Here is a 17,255-nt window from a genome sequence, read left to right as displayed (position 1 = left end):
CAACTGAGCTATTTCTTTGGTCATAGGATTCAATATCAGCATAATCTAATATCGTTAAAGCCAAATGATTTGTTTAAGCCTGGGGAATTCAAAGAGGAAACAAAAATGTAAGGTATCCCTTCAAAGAGAAAACAAGGGCAGGAGAGGCAACATACTGTATCTGATTGATTCAATGCTAATACACCTCCATTATGAACTTTTCCTGGACATTTAAGCTATCATCTGACTTCTTTATTTGCTCATCTCTTAAAATGGAGTTCTTCTCGAAAAACAAGGACATGATCCGCAAATGGGATCATTATGATACAGCAGGAAAGAAAAATGTCATTCTACAGAGGCAATTTCAGTCTCTACCTCTCTTCATTCTATTTGATCTTTATCAAAATCGAGGACAGTTCACAAGTTTACTTGTGAGTTGTTCAATTCATTTATGCCGGATGGGACAAAAAAACTAAATACATTTTTGAGATTACATGGTATTTTATCTTGCTGTCACTCGGTGCCCCACCACTCTCTGCCGCGACTATAAATAATATAATTTGTCTATAAAATTGTTATAAGTACACCTCTGCATAACATTGCCTCCTTATTAAAGAAAGCAAAAAAGAAAAATAAATACAGTCTAACTTATAACAAAGAATAATTTTATTAACATAATTTTTTTTTGACCAACTTATTGCATCATTTGATACTGAAAAATAAAATTACCATAAATAAAATCAATAAATAATAACAAATTCAAATCCAGTTGAACAACATTAACTGAGGGGCACAATACATAAAGCACTTTAACCTACAAAACAAAAATTAATAAACTAATTGCTGCACTGCACTGAGCAGCTTGGTACGCCACCTTATATGATGCTAACATCATATAACAACAAACTGTAAATGATGCGCGCTGGTTTACTGAAGTAGCATTCACAAAGGGGGATGATTGTTGGAAATATCCGGCACGTTTTCACTAAATAAACTCCAGCAGCTTATCAGCATGATTGGGGCGAAATGTTTTTCAGTGGCACCTTAATTTATTAGGCTTCATGCTGTCTGCTGCCAGCATGTTTAGACATAGTAAACACACCAGTCCGTGAAGCCCAGCGCTACAGACACTTTGTTTTATTTCCTCGTTTCAGCTTTTGGGTGATTTGCTTTTGCTACCTTAACTTTGTCTTGCTCCACCTTTCTTTTCATCCCCGTTAAACAAATGTTTCCATGTTGACTCATGAGGATCTGTTTACGGCATTTCATATCACCAAACCCTACACCGTAGAGCTACAACTACCTGTGTACACCTGACAATGACAGTGCTACTGCTAACTACTGTAGTGGATGTGCAATTACACTTTTTTCTAGTATTGCAAAAAAACAACATGTTCCCAAGGGTCACACTACTGTATTTGAGAAGTGACACTCTAACGTACAATGATTGCAATGAAGAAAAGATGCTTAGTTTGCTTCCTGAAAAATATCTTACGAAAGAGTGGTTGCACGCAAATGCTTCAAATCAAAAATGTTGAGCAGTATATAGAAATTTCTATCTCTGTTTCTTTACCTCTCTCTGTTTAGATGGGTGGTAATATTAATCTGAGAAGTCATTCTGCTCCTGGATTTCCGTCTAAGCACAATTACAGGTATGGCAGCACAGACATTCCCATTGCTCACAGTGAGACTCATGTTTATTTTTCAGTCATCAGAGGAAAGAGGAAAATTTTTACTACCTTAAACAATATGATTAAACCTATTTATGTAGCTCAAAGTATGCATAGCTTTATAAGATATACTATATATTTGCATCAGATGTAAACATTATATGTCATAGCCCTCACAACAGACAAATCATCAAAACACCGAGGCAAAATGAGTGCCAGCTCTTAAATATGACTCATTATTAAGTGCTGGTGAGAAATATACACTTTACTCAGCACTCACATGTTAAATTAGAAACCAGGCTATGGTAGATCGTGTTTACTTCACAGCAATTCATGTGAAATATTACATACTTATCCCTGTGTTGAATGAATTCAACTGGACGTGTGGGCAAAGCTTGAATATATTTTACCACTCTTCCAACAGGCTTCTCCAGTTGTCAGTTCAGGATAGACTTTATTCAACACAAAAATCTCCCATGACCTGGATGATTGAGAATTTCCGCAGGTCAATCGTGATCATTCAGTTTTTCGGGAGGATAAAAAAACAGCAATATTAAAAATAAACAAATAAATAAAAAACAATACAAGATGACATCACAGACTTAGAAATTTTAACAACAACAACAGAGTACAGTATTTTCCGCATTATATGGCGCACTGGACTATAAGGCGCACCCTCAATAATTGGTTTGTTTTATAATTTATTTCATATATAAGGCGCACCAGATTATAAGGTGCACACAATAAAAAATAAAATTTATTTGATAAACTGCAGCGGCTGTAGTTGTGTAATCTGTCCACTAGATAGAGCCGTGCTGCTCAGACAGTCATGATTGCATTCATGACTTCCTGACTACCTTTGAATGGCCCTTATTGTTATGTCAATAAGCCATTCTGAGCCTCATCAAGGAAACCTGATCACTTGAGCACTTTGCCATCTTAGAAAGAAGTCAACAGGCATTAAAAAACCTTACATTAAAAACTGGTTAAATTCATTACGAGTGCAGTCAGTTCGAACAGAGCGGATTATTTCCTTATCTGAAGTTCGAAGCAGATATTTAAGCTCCGACGTTCATCTTCGTTTATTAATTAAATATTAAATATATAATTAAATTAATTAATATATAATATTTCGATCGATCGGTAGTCCAGTCGGAGGTGAGGTGCAGCTATTTGCTGCTGTGTGTCCTAAACAATTTTTTAACTAGTTTTTAATGTCAGGCTGCTAATTTACTGGCAAATATGATGCTGTTTTACTCCCAGAACTGACTTTAACGTCGGTGTCTCACCGCCGTGAATCTCACCGCACGTCGCTGCAGACAGAATACACAAGCCTGAATGCGCCCCTCTGCCGCCCGCCCAGAGCTATCAACTACATTTGTAAATCAATTGCAGCACATCAGACATCTTTGTCTAGCAGTGACTCCGCTCTTGAAATTTCAGAAAAGGCTGGAAGTTCAGCTTTGAGGGTCTTTCATTCACCTTTATGCCAGTTTCTCCGTGTGTTTCCACAGACTAATAGAATGGACCGTCACTAGATTCCAGATGACAGCACAATGGCATTTTTAAGACCAATTAAGTTTAAAGTGGGTTATTTCCGGCGCCACAGTGGTTGGGAAATACTGAGATCAGTGAGTCAGTCAAACTTTATTAATAGAATTGTTGAAAGTTCCTTATGTTTTGCTACGTAATCACCGGTGCTCCTACAGTCTGCTCTACCGTCTGAGAGCAGCTCAGTCAGAGCCGGGACTTCGGTGACGCCCCTTGACTACCGTTGTTAGGGGGCGTAGGCCCGAGTGTCTTGTGAGGGGGCTCCCCTGGTGGCGGAGTGCGGCATGACTGGCGGCCAGACTGCAGGCTTTTTTTCAGCGACCATGTTTTTAACTAATATTAATATGAATATTAATCCATATATAAGACGCACCGGATTATAAGGCGCACTACGGGTTTATGAGAAAATTTTAGGCTTTAAGGTGCGCCTTATAGTGCGGAAAATACGGTAAGTGGAGGTGAACAAGTGATGACAAAATCTGCAAAAGTGTTCGAAAAAGATTTGCTGATGCAGGAGCAACTAGCAGAGGTCTGTGTTGATCACATATTAAAACTAAAAGCTGGAGACATGGCTTTGGACATGTTATAGATATCACTGGAGGAGGGGTTGTTTCAAGTAAGAAAGTCATATTTACCCTCCCCACTCCCATAACTATTGACTAAAGTCAAAAGTCAAACTTTCTTTATTGTCATTATACACACACAGAGATGGTACAAATAACGAAATTTCGAGGCCAGATGGATGGTTGGTCCAGAGCCGCTGCACGCTGCACCCCGGGTGCGCCGCCACTGTGGTCCAACATGACCTAATATTCCCAAGATGCATTTTTTTCCTGATAATGGGGGGAAACTGGAGAACCCGGAAAAAACCCATTCAGACACAGAGAGAACATGTAAACTCTTCACAGAAAGGCCACGTTGGAAATGATGGGGTTTGAACCCCTGACCTTCTTGCTGTGATACAGCAGTGCTAACCACTACGCCACCATAGTCCTAATGACTATGAGCGCAAGTGCCCATATATTTTCCATCACAACATACATTTCTTTTTTTATTATTACTTAAAGTGTGATGTTTTGGTGACAACATGGAGAAACATTGCCCTCGGGTCCAGAAGAATTTAGACCTAGTTGCAACGACTTTTTTATTGTATTCACTTACTGACAAACTAAAAGTTAGAAACTATTTGTCTGTGAAAAGGGACCTCTCTTTGCTAAGCTGGCATTTTTACACTGACGATCTGGCTTTCACTTGTGAACTAAGAATAGAAAACAAAGACCCGCTGTTGGTTGGAATGTTACCTTTGACTGGAACATTTTTGGTCAGATAAGATACAAGAAATTGAAAGCAGAAAGTTACATCAGAGGGAAACATTTCTTACTGGTACATAGCCACTGAACTACAACATTACTGGGCCATGCTGTGATTTTCAATAGTTCAGGGCACTACTAATGAACCTGAATGTAAAACAAACCAATTTTTTCCCAGAGTCACTGCAGCAGCTACATTTGCCTTCCGGCAAAATATGCAAAAAGCCCAACTAAGGTGTTGGAGACTCTCAGTGCAGGCAGCAGAAAGGGGAAGTAAAATGGCAGCATATGTTTGTCCTTCTGGCTATAAATTATAGACGAACTAACTGTCGCCCTTGCTTTGTGGCAGCAGAGGCCTTCTGAGATTCTGGCCTCTGACAGCATACACAGGCCTCATTTACAGAAACCAGAGGGATTGTATGACAGCCCAGACATATATTTTTAATGACCTGTTATCACAGTGAAATTGCATGGGCCCATTTGGCAAAGGGTATGTGGCTGCACCTTGGCTGAAGCAGCAGCAACTCCATTAAGCTTCTATCTTTGGTTAAAAAAAAAAAAAAAAGAAACTTCTCTGTGGATTGAAAGCTGTGAGTACTGGTCACTCGAGGAAGAAGCAAGGAGAAGAAAAAAAAGGATATGTAATCAGCATCTTACTTATCAACCTTTTATCTACCCTGTGTGGATAAACTTATTTGGCTTAGCTCTTTCTCCATGTTCCAGTTGATATTTGAAATATTGCACTCTTCAGGGATGTGTCTGACAGCCAGCATAACACAATAGCTCCAAGGGGCACCAAAAATGTAATCAACTTGGAAAGCCACAAGCTGTTAGATCCTTTCAATGCAGTCATTCAAGTGACTGGTCAGCATTATTTGAATTGACAGAGGAACACCCTAATTACCTGTAAAACCCCATAGGAAATGAACTAAAACACATTTTTACGTCTACATTTAGCGTGAGCAGAGTTCATATTAGGTTAAGCACATGAGGGACTGTTAGCTCAAGCAGTCGACAAAGCAATGTTTTTGTGTGAGAAGTAGCAAGCCATGTGCTCAGTTGGCCCGAGGCGCAATCTTACTCAAAGTGAACATCACCGATGAGTCAACAATCAGCCCCCCGGGGTCAATGTTTTTATGATCGCTCCAAGCAGCACTCTGTACCTCTCTCCTTCTCTTCTCATTCCTTGTCTCACTCATTATACTGTAAGTCTCTCACTCATTATCGGTATTGCCATCTTACTTGTTCTCTGTGAGACGTTCAAATTCAACCAAGATCTATGGCCGTCTTTCACATGTGGTCTCCACAGTCTCTCATTCATTCTCTGTCCATCTCGTTACAGCTCAGATTTATTACTGCAATCTGTCAGGGCTCCTGTCTTGCCTCCTGACACATTCTGCGACAACCAATATGCATATGTTGTTAGTATTATATAAGAACATCCACTGGAGCTATAAAAAGCCTCAAGCAGACAGAGGTGACTGGATGTTGTGTCTATGAAATCAAATTCACCAGTGACTCATTATGAGCACCATTTCAGAGAGAATACCTTAGGATGAAATGTAATGTTTACAAAGTAATCCCTGTATAAAATAAGTTATGTTGCCTATTTGATCTTCTCCACAGCCTTGTTAACGTCAGGTCAAGAGTTGGATCTTACTGCAGTTCATTATCAGTTTGCTTCAGTATCAGTCATATAGGTGGCTTCTTAACTATACTGTAATCTAATTTTATTTGTTTTAAATCTGCAGTTAATTTTCAGGTTATCTCTGTAATATACTAATGACAATTGGAGTGATCTTTGCTATGTACCATTAAAATTATTTCAGACCTGAGGGCTAACACTGAAGGTCCAGTTGATCAGAATGAATTTGGTGCACGACTCGAGCCATAAAATATTTACAAAGGATGCTGCACTGAGCAGAAAGAAAAATAAAATTCTCGAGGTGAAATACAAACTAGAAAAAAAAAATCAATTTACCTTGAAGCCCGGTTTGACATTTTTGTCCAAGAATTGTGTGTCCACTTGATTTTTAATTCATTTTTGTAGAGTAAAACAGCATAACAAACACAGTAGGGGTTTATCTTGTCAAAAATATCTTGAGTGTCATTCTGTTTGTAAGAAAATACAATACACTTCTGGAATCGAACATAAATAGATGCATACTACTGCCACTGACTGTCCTGTACAATAAATGAGTGAAGTCCTGTAGGGAATGTATTTTTGCATGTTTACTAGCATTGCCAAAGGCAAACCTTTGGCGATGAATAATGCATCTCTTTAAAAGGAAAACAGAATAATTATTTGAAATATGACCATTATGTCATTGAGAATTATTAAACTTTAAAAGGCAAGACAGATGCACTTTGTACCTTAATGATGGGTGAATACCGCAAAGTAAAATAAACTATGTACAGATTGTACATATAAGTGTTGAGCTACTACTCACAGTCTGATTTAACCACTGATATTAACTCCTTTCTTACTATATTACATACTTATCTTTAAGATCTACTGGAATACAGTCCATAAATGCCAACTTGAGAACATAAAGCATACACAGATTAAGAACAGAGCAGAAATGCATTTGAATGAGTGAACTGATACTTGATACACAATTGAATCACTGTACATTATAAAGTGATGCCTAATTATGGAACAAAGTAATGCATTTTATTCAAATACATTTGGTTAGGGGATCAGTTACAAAGGGTAACATGGCAAAAATTGATCAGAGGACTGGAAAATGCAAATGCAGTAAGGTGTGAACATCTCCACAGTGTTTCTCAGATGGACAGAGCCCCTGTTGGGATAGAATACAGGAAACCAAAATAAACTGTGCTCTCAACTTTTATCAAAGATTCACACAGTATAAATATCTCCTGTAGAAAATGTAGCTGATTACACTCATAGTTATATGATGTGTACAGCATACTGGAGCTTCTGTAGAATATATTCATTTCTGTAGAAAAAGTACGACCTCACCAGCCATTGCCTCATGTAATCAGTCAACCAAATGTAATTTTGCTGCTTCTACTGCTGCTACTACTACTACTACTACTACTACTACTACTACTACTACTACTACTACTACTACTACTACTAATAATAATAATAATAATAATAATAATAAATGGTGAGATAAATGGATGTACATTGTGTGAAATTACCCAAATAGGCTTTTTAAAATGAGCATAAAGAGGAATGGAACACATGCTTGATTTCCTCAAATAAAATGATTGCTTTCCATCTTTGTCTTGCGCGTTGATCAAGTGTAATTGTGCTCTGATTAATGAAGAACAGATCTGATTTTGCTTACATGAGGTAATTATTCTCCCTGTTGCAATTTACCTAATTAAACCTGAGGCTAACATTGAAATATGCAGTTAAAAGGAACATATGTCAATCACTGTTCATTTTTTTTTACATTGTTGTTGACAAACTTGCTTGTTTTTTTGTTTTTTTTCACGAAATGCTAGCATAATATTCCAATAATTATGTGTGCATGGTTAATTAATTTTAAATGTACTTTCAGAATGTGTTCAGATTTCAGAGAAGGCAGAATGCCAGTGATTTTAATATTGGAAAGATTTCATGACATCAGACCACCTTGTAGTTATATATGACAGCAAAAGACATATATTCACATTCTTTTCTTCTTTCACTGACTTTCCTGGCAGTTCAAACAGGTTGACCCATTATCTCAAATGTTTGACATGAACCACATGATAACTAGAGTGCATATATCTGATACCTCATCTTCGGTACCCACAAATTTCAATTACCTGTATGTTGGACACTTACATGAGATTTCTTCTACCGCACTGCCTACAGGTTAAACTTAGCTGAAATGCTGCATATTCTTTTATTTGGATGTTAAAGACAATAACATCTTGAACACAAATTACTTTTAGTAAAATCTAATTTCCATTTTTAGTAACACGGTAACAAGGGCCTTAAAACTCCACCATAAATTTTTTTAGGAAGTACTTTTCAACTATATTGCTAAAACCCTGCAAACACTTTAATGGTTTTTGAGAAAACCCAAACCCACACACTAAAAATTCCTTTTTCACACACACACACACACACACACACACACACACACACACACACACACACACACACACACATACACACACACACACACACGCACACACACACACACACACACACACACCACACACACACCCCACACACACACACACACACACACACACACACACACACACACACAAACGTGCGCGCGCACACTATGTTTACTGTGTTTAATATCCATACATCCATACAAATGCTGGGCATGTACAGAAGTTGGACACTTTAGTGGAATAATAGTTAAGGATTTGTTCCTGACATTCATAATACTCTTTACCAGAACATCAGTTGCTTTGTTAAACCACGCTGTCTTCAATCCACAGCATAACAGTCATGTTGACCATCAGTGGGACTATGCCATATTCTCTGAATCTGCACTCCCTGGAATATATTTGCAGGGCCAGATGGGAATGTTGTTTGGCAATTTCTGCACTCCATTAAGCCTTTGCAGGCAGTTTAAGCACAAGCTGCATTTCCATGCAATATTTATAAAATTAAAAAAAGACCTGTGGGCTCCTGGATTCCATGAGCAGTCAGAGATGGCAATAGAGGATGTAAACTGTCAGGATGGATCATCACGCAAGGGATTAATCTGTGTTTCATAAGCACACAGCTTTATAGAATAAAAACCTCTGCCTACGATTTCAGCAGCTCTTTATGACTAACATGGAATCTTGAAGAGAAGTGTATCAGGGTCTTCTGCAGATCTATGCTGAATTATGCATATACCAAAGCACTTGGATAAACTGAGCATCGATACATTATTTTTGCTCAATCTATTACCAATGCCTGAAGTTTTGCACTGTTATCTAAAGTTTGAAGTGTTCCTTTATATCGATAAAATCAATTTCTGCTCTGTCTTATCCTACGATGCATTCATACTGTCCAAACATTACTATTTTTCAGTTTGCATTTCAGATCATTGATAGAGTAGGGAACAGGAGGAAAAGGCATGAGCCTCTCTACTGTATGTTGTGCCATGGAATTCAGTCAAGTCTGAATCGATTAAATATGATGTTATTCCAGACAGACGTCTAGGGAAAAGAAACCGCCTTCACTGACCTTATTGCATTATTGAATTTACCATTGGACAGTTCTCATTTCAAATATAAAGGAGGTACAGTATACATGGATTGAATGCTATTTCAGAACCAAAGATTTAACCTTAGTGTTAATGGTTAAAACCAATAATTTAAACTGAAATGTACTGAACAGCGACAGGGAAATACATATTGCAAGTCTGAAGATTTCTGCTTGATAGTATTCCATCACCTATGACCAGCTCTGAGAATAATGCTGTTGGTTAATATGATTCTTTCTTTCATTTTGCCTCATCATTAACACCACAGAAAATATTTAACTTTTCATTTACAATCATGCTTAGCCTCCTCAAGTAAAATCATTCCTGGAAGGTCAAACCATGCACTGGTAACATGAACAGACAATCAACATTTGTGTGAAAATATTGCTTGAAACATTTACCAAAGTCCCCTGGGACAAAGATGTCATAGACACAGCTCTGGCCTCTGGTGTAATTATGTGGGTAGTTTGGGGATAGCACAGTTCCCTCTGAACCTGTGAAGTGACCTCCACAGGGAGCTGTTGGAAAAGGAATGGAGAAACAGAGATGCACCATTAACAAATGTGATACAACCAACTCACTATACCTGGGGAAATGAGGCAGAAATACAATCAGTAAATCTAGATTAAATTGCACCAGGTAGAATGTTCACACCACAAATGAGGCAAAGCATTTCTTTAAACCTTTAGCCACTGACAAATATAATTGTTGGCAGTATGGCAAAAATAATATTACACTTGAAAATAGCTTGGGGATGTTTCCTAAAGTACTCTAAGTGTGCAGAGGAAGGACATGAGGAAGGTCCATTATGGACTACAAGCCCCCTCCGCAGACCTGCGACAGCTCCACCAATCTGCTGAACCATTGAAATGACTTCTGTGTGCGTTTTGAGGCAGACAACACCATCCCGGCACATAAGACTCCGCCCCCTCCAAGTGACCAGGCGTTGACACTTTCTCCAGACAGCGTGAGGCAAGTCCACAGAATGACCAATGCACAGAAAGCCCCAGGTCCTGAAAACATTCCTGGTCGTGTCCTGAGAAAGTGTGCTGATGAGCTTACAGATTTCTTCACAGACATCTTCAACATCTCCCTGAGCAGGGCTGTTGTCTCCACCTGCCTCAAAGCCACAACCATCATCCCAGTCCCGAAGAAGTCGTCCCCATCCTGCTTCAATGACTACTGCCTGTTTGCACTCACTCCAATCCGCATGAAGTGCTTTGAGCTAGTCATGCAGTACAACACGTCTGCTAGGGTTGAGCCGCATACTCGTTTCAGACCCGATACCCGGGTACGGATAAAGCAATTTTGATGAGTATGAGCATGATACGAGTAAAACTCGTCAATACTTGTGTCCATGCTGAGGGAAAAACCTCATAAATGAATGTCTTCATGCTCTGTGATAGGCCAGTCACACACAGTGCCCGCCCCTCCCTACAGAGACACATCACCGCAGCCAGAGCTGTCGCTGCCCCACTCTCGCACACACTCAGACATTGACTGATCTCTCTGTGTGTGGCTCACATTGCTGTACTTCAATTTTGTCCAGCTTGCATCTATTTTGTTGGTGAACTTGTTTCTTGTTTTGTTTTGTTGCAAACGCGGTTCATTTGACCAGACCGAGCTGAAAACTTCACGTGTCGCATCGGTCACTGCCTCCACTCCAGTCGTTTGTTTTTTTTACCTGCTAGCTCTTAGTTTGACACTTGTTCGCTTCAGTTAAAATTAATAATTTATATTCTGAATAGTTATTTTAATTGTTACATAGCGCGTGTGCACACATACACACACACACACACACACACACACACACACGCCCCCCCCCCCCTCTTCTTGTGATTAAACACATTGATTTGAATCTCAATTTTGAGGTTGTTCTGTAAATAGTTTTAAAATAACCAATAAATACATCTCTGAAGACCTGGCCTGGAATCACTGGCCAAGAAAGCCCCACAGTGCCTATACTTCCACCGCAAACTGAGAAGACCAAGAACCCCACCCCCCATCATGCTAACTTTCTACAGAGGCACCATCGAGAGCATCCTGACCAGCTGCATCACCGTGTGGTACGGCGCCTGCACCGTTTCCTGCTGTTAAGACCCTGCAGCGCATCGTGAGTGCAGCTGAAAAGATCACTGGTGTCTCTCTGTCTTGCCTCACGCATTTATAACAATCTCCTCTCCTGCAAAGCCATCAGGGTTGCAGGTGATCCCACCCACCCCTCTCACAGCCTTTCCAGCCTGCTGCCATCATGGTGGAGACTGTAGAGTCTGCCAGAACCAACAGGCTCAAGGACAGTTTCTTTCACCAGGCGCTGAAGAAGGCTCAACTCCCTCACTGCTCTGACCCCTGCTACAACCCTGAACTCTACCCTCACCCTGCCTTATCCCCCCAGCACCTGACAACCTCCCTGTCTCTTTCTCCCTCGTCAACTCAGGGACTGCGCACATGTCACTTTCCTCTTAAGGGATTAAGTCTATAGGAAAGTTAGCCGACTTTTGTGTGTGTGTCATACTTAGTGTTGTTTTCACCGGTGGTGCACCGCAATTTCATCTGTGCTGTATGTCGTGCACATATGGTACATTTGCCAATTAAGTTGACTTTGACATAATAGAATAGTGTTTTTATGGTACTTTTTTCCTTCAGAAAAACTTGAAAAGGCTATCAATCAACAAACCACACAATCACAAAAGTTCCACACGCCTCTGACTTTAATCAACCCATTTTGCCTGGCAATATGTTTTAAGAAACTGAACTCTTCGATGCTGAAATGGGTTTTCAGTCAGCACATTGGCTACACAATGTGTACCCCTGATGAATTAGAACTTCACAGAACACTACAGTATGCATTCCTGTTACTAAGAATCAATGCAGTAGCTGCTCACTTTTCGCAAACTTTTTCTTGTACTATCATCGCTGTGTCAATATTAATCAACACAATCTGTGGTCTGTTCAGCACCTGTGTCAGACATACTTTAGGTCTGCAATTTGATGTTGTTAATGATGGACCAATTTGCAAATGGGATCTCTAATGGAGTTGACTGAGACCTCAAGGACCAAGCCATCGGGTGGAAATGCCTTGACTCTAAACAAACACTCATTTGTTGAATGGAGGCTGTCTCCAGCTGCTCTGTACCCCCTGTGGTCCACACAATGCACATGCTGCTGCTGTTTCATTGAGTGCAGCAGTGGAGAGGTTGAACAAAAGTGAACGGAGACACTAATGCAGAAAGATGGATCAGCAGTTCACCCACATTTAGTTGTTGGAGTGGCAAGAGGCGTGTAATCAAAAATAAGTGGGACTCTAATCCCAGCTGTGAGCCACCATGACATGGTGGGTGAGTAATTAGAGAAAGCTGATGTCAAGAAGAGAAGAAGCATTAAAGGAAGAGATTCTCATGATATGCTATAATGCACCCATTCTGACAGGTGGGAGTTGTCCTACAAGGAAGACTGGGGCTGAGAATAATCTAAATGCATAGATAAACAAGAATACAATAGTCAGGATCCCCCACTGTGGATTCTTTTAACTGAAATGAGACAGTTAGAAAGAAGCTATTTGAAGTGACACGTTTCATTAAATTTCTAATTAAATTTTAATTATTTTTTATTCCACAACTGAAAAAAAGTTGCATTACTGAAATGAAAAATAAATATATACATAAATAAATAAAATGCTTTATACTACCAAATATCAAATTGCAATTCTCCAGTACTGGGAATATTCAACATGTTGCAATGGAAACAGTAAAACAATAAATGAGTGGAGCGTCAACATCAACAGCTGACTCCGACTATTGTTGTTGGATACACTTAAAAGACTGGTTGAGAGTTCATTGAAGCATTATGTTCTTTTCCTCCTCAAGGATCTAATTATAAGGAGCAAAATCTGAAATGTGTCATTCACATAAGTGTGGTGCAATACCTCAGTGGCTTAAAGCTTGGTTTAACTCTGACCCAAATCCTAACCTTCTACACCCCCTGAGGATAAAATGAATTCAGCAGAGGTAAGGATGTAAAAGTTGCATTACGGTAATAAAGTATTTTATTATATATCTACAATGATGTTCTTGTGTAATTCTGTCATCTGTAATTCATAAATTCTGTCTGGAATTAACATCATGATTATTTCCAGCTGTTGTATCTTTTTTTGTATTTTAGTCGATGTTGCATGGATTTGGTATCCTTTTTATTTGTTTTCCAACTGCTCTAAATAATACCCATCATGTAGATATGTGCCTGATATATGCGTATGTACAGTAGCATGTCCTCCATACTTCTTTCATAGTTTGATTTGCATCTATAACAATGAATCTGCAGTGCATAACATGTCCGTGACGGAATTTTGTCCTCAGAGTTTGCTTTTCTCGCATTCTGCAGGACACAGCCCTGGCACCACATATTATCAAATATTGACCAAAACGCTGCAGTGTAGGTCTCTGCCTGTCTGTTTATGTAGAAGTGTTACATCTCACCTTGACAGCTCGGTTTGGCTCTGTCCCACTCTGGTCTCTGGCTGTTACCCATGACACATGTCAGAGTGGAGTAGCCCTGAAGCAGGTAGCCAGCTTCACAATGAAATGTCACCATAGACCCCAGCTTGTAGTCAGTACCCATTCTAGTACCATTCATCATATTCCCAGGGTCAAAACATGCTTCCCGCAGTTTTGCTGCAAATTGAAAGTGAAAAATATTCAGAAGGAGACAAAAATATTTTTAAAAAATGTTTCTACATAAGCAAAGATGGATAGAAATAGCTATACAGGCTACATGCTGGACATGGATGATAGTGAAACTAAGGTTATTCTCACAACTGGCGTAGACAGGAAATGAACAGGAAAGAACATTACACAGAAGAGTTTTTTTTTTAAATTTCAAATGAAAGAATCTGACTATGAATGTAGAATCCCACATACTCAAGCTTTCACATTACCTTTATATTCCAAATGAAAGCCAGTGTAGCTCACAGAACCATCACTGCGAAACGCCAAATACATAAAGTTGGACGTGCTCTCAATCTTCTCAGGAAGTTTACTGTCTTGGAAACTACCAATCAGATGAGCGCTGCTGTCGGATCCATCATAGATATACAAGAAATCATAGTTGGGCTCGATACTGAAGCTGTAGCAAGTGAAAGAAAGAGACAAGTGAGAGATAAAACAGTAATTATTTAGCCCAGACTTAACCACAAGATGTACAGATTATATGTGAGATTTAGAATGCATTAAGGGTTTGAAAATGAGTGTGCGCTACAGCGTTAGAAGTGAGTCATGCCAAGCGATTTGTTTTGCATCTCGAGACAAAGTGATAAAAAAAAGATATCTCCCTCAAGAGGTGAGAAGAGATTAAATTGTTGTGACACTGCACTGGCACAAAATCTTCCCAGACGGCGACGGCAATGCAGTGTGAAAAGATAGTTTCATATTGTAGCACTGTATATCAAATCACAGGCCGCATTGAGGGAGAGTGGAGCATTTGTTTTCAAAATAATGAGCGTGAATTATGACAAAAATGTAAATAGCTTGGAGATAATTGCATTTGAGTTGGATCAAGGCAACTCCAATTTAAATCCATAACTCTATATTTTCATTTGGCTTTCCCTGGAGAGTGAACTACATTGTACTAACGCTACTAGATGTTTACGTTGAAGGACAACGTTGTAAAGATGGTGCATGGCTCTCATTCTCATTGAAAAGAGGGGAAGTGGATGAGGACACAAAAATGGCCATTGTACAGTAGATCTCAAATTGTTCATGGCCAGACTAGAAAAATAGAATTGCCATGAAGCCTGCCCTCTGGCTCATCTGTCATTCTGCTGCTAAAGGAATAGACTGCAAATTAATAATGTAATAGTTGCAGTCCCATTGAGCCTAGAAAATGTGCGTTACTTAAACCACACTTCTGTAGTGATATATCCTCCACCTTAAAACCTTGTTTCACCAATTTGCAGGCAAGCACCAGACATACCTGCCTTCTAGGTGTTTGTAGAGCCGCTGCTTCCTTCAGCCTATCTCCCAACACAGCTGGACTCAAACCTGTTCCTCCTCTTAACACAGTGTGCATGGCCAACTTTGTTCAATACTATGATGTTATACCTCGTTCCACTGCAGAAAACAAGCAATTCCATGGCACAAGCTGTGCTGCTGTGCATCCACTAAGACCTGGCTCTATTCTGTTACAGGCAGGTCACAAACATGCCATTGGTTTAGGGAAAACTTCATCTTGTAATCTACTGGAGCATGTACTCAAAGGGTCAGAAGAGATTTCTTCAGTCTTTCTTTCCCATCCTGCAGAGGCCTTTTTTTCTGAGCTTTTTAACACATACTTCAATAACGTTCATTAGACACATTTAAATTGTGAACGGTTGGGCTTTCTTAACATCTCGACAAACAGTGTTGCTTTTTTGATAACTGAAAACAACTTAAATTGAAAGAAGTGGCTCACATTACCTGATGAAAGCCAAGGAAATGACATAGTCTGAGTGAACGGTAATGAGCCAGTCACAGTCTTTGCTGTGTGGGTAGGGGTGTGGGTAGTTGGGAGACAGGATGAATCCTGAAGATCCAGTCACATTCCCACCACATGGAGCTTCAGAGATTAAAAAAAAAGAGAGATGAATGGGAAAGTTGCTGTGAACACCTTTTACTGAACTGTATTTAGTCTGAGAAAGGCAGGGAAATAACATGCAGACCATTATATATAGGTACAACTATCTGGTACTGCAGACACATCAGGTCAAAGGAAATGGACATTAGAAGGACCTTTCCATTACTTCTGCACAAACTTATGAGAAAAATTATTTTTCTGCAACTTGCCGAATAAAGGGTTTGGATCTTAATGGTATGTTTTCCATTTGATTCTTGATGTAACCTGTCAAGTGTACAGAATTTCACTTTGTATACTCAGATTTAAAAGGTCATAAAATGACAAGTAGGCTCAAGTATGGAAAAAAGAACTTTCCAGCAATGCATTATTAAAGCAGTCACTTATATTTCTCTGTTACTCCACATCTTTCATTTTTCTGCAACTCTTGAACCAACCCAACTGCTAGTGTACTGAATACTTCTCCTCATTTGTATAATTGTCTTCACATTTTTCTCTTTTTCATGGGTGATTTCAATGATGGATTTAGAACAATGAAACAGGTTTGAGGGCAACCTCTGTGCCTAAATCTCTGAGCCTGACAAAAAGCTTTACCCGTCAGTTAATGTTGTCTCTTCTGTGTCTCACGCAGGGTTTGGTGTCAATTGGATGAGGGCACCTACAGTAATGTGTTGCTTTCTGTCTACTGTTATATCACACTGAGTTGTGTGACCTTGTAGCTGTATAGTAAGACCTATGAAAGCCTAGCTTATTCCTTATCTAATGTGCGTGTGTGTGTGTGTGTGTGTGTGTGTGTGTGTGTGTGTGTGTGTGTGTGTGTGTGTGTGTGTGTGTGTGTGTGTGTGTGTGTGTGTGTGTGTGTGTGTGTGTGTGTGTGTGTGTGTGTTAGTGTGTCTGTGTTGTGTTCCAGTCTTTGGCAGCCAGTCAAGAATATCTTTGTTTGGACTCACTTAGCTTGATTTCTA

General features: G+C 39.4%; 1 protein-coding gene across 1 annotated transcript in view; it reads right to left on the bottom strand.

The window, feature by feature from the left end:
• Positions 1 to 17,255, bottom strand: part of LOC137601298 (CUB and sushi domain-containing protein 3-like) — a 237,255-nt gene that overhangs the window by 115,820 nt on the left and 104,180 nt on the right. Inside the window, exons 28-31 of the mRNA XM_068323436.1 lie at positions 16,137 to 16,275; positions 14,621 to 14,808; positions 14,163 to 14,357; positions 10,089 to 10,205 (exon numbers count right to left, since the gene is read on the bottom strand). Of these exons, the coding sequence (XP_068179537.1) occupies positions 10,089 to 10,205; positions 14,163 to 14,357; positions 14,621 to 14,808; positions 16,137 to 16,275 (639 nt within the window). The remainder of the gene's footprint in view (positions 1 to 10,088; positions 10,206 to 14,162; positions 14,358 to 14,620; positions 14,809 to 16,136; positions 16,276 to 17,255) is intronic.

The sequence above is a fragment of the Antennarius striatus genome, chromosome 9 (assembly GCF_040054535.1).
Source record: "Antennarius striatus isolate MH-2024 chromosome 9, ASM4005453v1, whole genome shotgun sequence".
In the NCBI taxonomy this organism is placed as follows: domain Eukaryota; kingdom Metazoa; phylum Chordata; class Actinopteri; order Lophiiformes; family Antennariidae; genus Antennarius; species Antennarius striatus.
The sequence above is the reverse complement of the archived record's forward strand: the minus strand, read 5'-3'. Positions and strand labels throughout refer to the sequence as shown.